The sequence below is a fragment of the Pollicipes pollicipes genome, unplaced genomic scaffold (genome assembly GCF_011947565.3).
Source record: "Pollicipes pollicipes isolate AB1234 unplaced genomic scaffold, Ppol_2.1 Scaffold_1600;HRSCAF=1878_pilon_pilon_pilon, whole genome shotgun sequence".
Classification (NCBI taxonomy): domain Eukaryota; kingdom Metazoa; phylum Arthropoda; class Thecostraca; order Pollicipedomorpha; family Pollicipedidae; genus Pollicipes; species Pollicipes pollicipes.
This window is the reverse complement of record NW_023595962.1, coordinates 23,566,754-23,570,606: the sequence shown is the minus strand read 5'-3', so window position 1 is coordinate 23,570,606 and position 3,853 is coordinate 23,566,754. Positions and strand designations below refer to the sequence as shown.

At 55.5% G+C, this 3,853-nt stretch overlaps 1 protein-coding gene across 1 annotated transcript; it reads right to left on the bottom strand.

The window, feature by feature from the left end:
- Positions 1-825: 825 nt before the first annotated feature.
- Positions 826-2,244, bottom strand: LOC119114783 (glutamate receptor 2-like). The gene has a single exon (XM_037238818.1). The coding sequence runs from the start codon at positions 2,242-2,244 to the stop codon at positions 826-828; it is 1,419 nt and encodes a 472-aa protein (XP_037094713.1).
- Between the last annotated feature and the right edge of the window lie 1,609 nt (positions 2,245-3,853).

Genomic DNA, 3,853 nt, shown 5'->3' with positions numbered 1-3,853 from the left:
TTCTTCTACACTTAATAGCGATCCACTTAATACGAGTCAGCTAATTTCATCACATCTGATGCTTGCCACAATACCATCAAATGTGGAACATTCCCTTCAATGAAGCCTTTGCCGCACACTCCCCCCCCCACCCCCCAACATAAACGTTGTTCCTGCTCCTCTGACGCAAGGCAAGAGCTACCATCAGGTAGGAGTGCGAGAGAGGCTCACGATGATTGCTTATTGTTTGACTGCATGCCCGTGCCGGCGGCGATCTAAGCTCTAGGACGATGTCCGTGTTTAAAGAGAAGGCTTCATGCATAGACAGCAGGTAACTATGGCTCAACGAGCACCCGACGGAAGAATGAACTGTTAACATGCGTTCAAGAAAAACCCTTCAGCAACGAGACCAGGCAAAGAATGAGGCAACGTTTAGCAGCGTACTCGCTCGGATATGGCGGGAACGCCGACAGGCAAAATATATATCAAGCTCTACAAGCAGTCGCATGAAGCGACTAACGAAGAGACGGATGCTCACTTCCATGCCTAGTGTGAAGTCCAGCTGCGCATCCGCACATGACCGGCCATGATAAGCAGCGCGTACGAAGGATTTCACTACGGAGGGAGGAAAAACTCAAAATCTGGAACTGTGACCCTCCAGCACTCATTCACGCACATGTTCAGGCACGTCATAGCCTTGATAGAGAGGGGCGCTTGCCCAGGGTGCCGCCATATGCTGGCGCCTCTGATAGGAAGCTCCCAAAGTGTGCATCAGCCGGCAGCCGATTCCATACTTTGAGCAAAAGGTCACCATGCCATAGAAGCTTCAGAGCTTACGAGGACAGCCTATCCCAGTCTGGTGCTGTAGAAGAGCCAGATCTGCGATGCGACGCTCTCGAGTAAGAGAACAGCGACCGAGCAGAGCATGCCCGCGCCCGCTATGGTGAACAAGTGCTGCAGTGTCTCCAGGTCCAGCCGCGTCTTCTCCACCGACACCGTATCCGTGGGACAGAGTCGCTCAGCCGGGTGTATCGGGCGCCACTTCCGCAGCTCGCGGCTCATGATGCCCCTGTCGAGCAGCTGGGGCATGACGTAGTTGATCAGCCGCAGGTAGGGGAAGTTAGGCCGAAACACCAGCGAGACGGGGTGTCGGAACACCATCCCCGGCCAAATGCAGGCGGGACACTCGCTGGCCTGCCCGCGCTCCGAGCAGTTAAAGTAGTGGCCCACCCTTCCACTGGTATACGGTCGCAGGTTCTTGCCCTGCAGCGAGCGGTCGCGAGTCGTGGGCAGGTGGCGTAGGTCCTGGCCGGCCAGCAAAGGTTGTACTATCATCTCACGCGCCGCCAGGCTGACGCCCTCGACGTTAAGCTTCCAGCCCCTCGCGAACGCCTCATCCAAACTGGCGAACGGCATCTGGCGGCGAGTGATGGCCATTTGAGCGAGCAGCGTCCCCGAGTAGCAGGCGAAGATGAAGAAAGACAGCAGGTACACGGCACTGACAGCCAGCCGGTAAGAGAGCGCACCGTCCGCGCGCACTACGGCGCCCTGCTGGCAGCAGATGCCCAGCACGATCAGCGCCCAGAACGAGGCATCCTCCTCGGGCGACGATTCGGCCTCCCGGGCCCAGCGCGTCTCGCGCAAGCGCACTCGACAGCGGGCGATCAAGCAGAGCACGAGCACGGCGGCGGCCAGCACGGCCAGCAGGGCATACCAAGCACGGCCTTGCAGAGGCTGCGTGGCGCGGAACTCGCTCAGCGTCTGCGTGTGACGCACGCCAATCACGACGCCGGAGAGGTCCGTCGCGAACGGATAGGAGAAGTCGACCAGCCGGCCGCGCGCCGGGCTGTAAATCAGCGTGCCGGCCATCATGTCCGCCTGGCCGGCGTGCAGTTCGTCAACCAGCCTGTCCCAGACGGACCGGTTGCCGGTCCGGGACAGCCCGCGCAGGGAGTAGCTAAAGCCCAGCATGTTCTGCAGGAGCAGGATGATGGAGCCGATCAGGCCGCCGGTGACCGTGCCGTTGCGGTGCGTGATGAACAGGCGGTGTAAAGTCGACCGGCCCTGGCGTCGGTCCTCCGCGTCCTTCGATTCGACGTACACCAGACGGAGGTGGACGCCGCTCATGGCGCGCAGGCTGGTGGTGACGCCACCCAACGGCCGCAGGGGGACATATTGCGGCCCGCGACAAACGCCACGCGCCCCTCGTCGCCGGTGGAAGTCGCGCCCGCTGTAGAAGCGAGCCGCGCCGCTCTGCCAGACCATGTAGCTGTGCCTGGAGGCGTAGCCGCCGAGGAAGTGTGCGCGTCGTCGGCCGCTGAGCGAGACCAGCAGCCAGCGGCGGGCGTCCTCGCTGCGGACGCGGCCGAGCAGGCTGGCCGTAACGGCCGAGTCGTCGTCCGGCAGCAGCCACACCAGCCGCGAAACACGGCCTGCGCCGCCGCCGCCGCCCGACTCCAGCAGCGCTGCCGGGCTGGAGCGGTGCAGCCGAGCGAAGATGAGCCGAGAGGAGAGCAGCAGCAGCAGCCCGGCCGCTTCGGCACCTGGGGCGCAGCGCCAGGTTAGGTCTATTCGGCGCTTGGGACACGTCACCGTAGTATCTCTCCTGAACATCTGAGGCACGAAACCAGGTTATTCGTCTTCGACATTTAAGACACGTAACCAGGTTATTCATCTTCGACATTGAAGACACGTGACCAGGTTGTTCGTCTTCGACATTTAAGACACGTAACCGGGTTATTCGTCTTTGACATTTAAGATACGTGACCAGGTTGTTCGTCTTCGACATTAAAGACATGTGACCATGTTAGACGCTCCTCGGTATCTGGATTACAACCTTACGACATAAATATAGTGATGAGTAAGTAACTAAAACACGTTACACATTAACGGCTGCCCTTCCTCCATAAGAATGGGCATCGATGTTTACGTATTCTATCTGGGCTTGTTCCTTGTCAAATCAGATAATGCGTATGTCGTTCTAAATGGCGCTTATTCGTGATCATTATATATTGCTATTTCCCGGGCCATTCTCTCTGTCTGTGTCTTAAGTATTCGTTAGCATTGGCGACCGTAGTTTGCTAGATTCGGGCGAGAACGTAGACTAATTAAGTCTTACCAAATTTCATAGTAACACTTGTAGTTGATATGAGCAAGACATGCCTCAGTTACTGTTTTTTAGCACTCTGAGTTCAGACGCCTTATGCTGAGTCGTCGACTTGCGGTAGATCAGGAAGCGCTGGTGAAACCACATTATAGATAAAACATTTGTTACATTGACAACATTGAGCCTTTCAAGTTGTGCACCGTTTAAAAAAGTCGAGTACTGCCAACACAACCAATATTTACTATATAACATCGCTTAAGAAGTACCTACTGGTATTTTGAAGGCAGAAAACTTAACATAGGACCTCTGAACCCGTACTGGGAGCTTGAACTTGAGTGACCAGTCCGACAAGGCTTATGAAAGCAAAAAGCAGCAGTTGCAAACATATCAACCCCTCATAAAAGTTGATATGTTTGCAACGTCTCAGCGCAGGCTCAACCAGTTTTCGGTAGGAAGAAGTGCAATGGCTTAAAAGTCATGCTATGAAAGCTATTTGATCAGATGGGTCTTTCTTACAACATTACAACATTGCTGCACCTTCACCTTCCCCTCAACGCAGGTAAAAACCAAGCTTATATTTCATCGATCCTCCTTCCCAGAAACAACAGACCAGCGGACTGTCAGAGGAAAACACGGACGATCGTAGAGGCAACCATGTGGTTCCATGTGCACAGAAAGTCACGCACTCTCCAGAGCAGGCCATGAATCGGCCAGTTTTGTGGTTCTGTTTAGGACTGTTATCACATTTTGATCACTAGGATGAAGGCA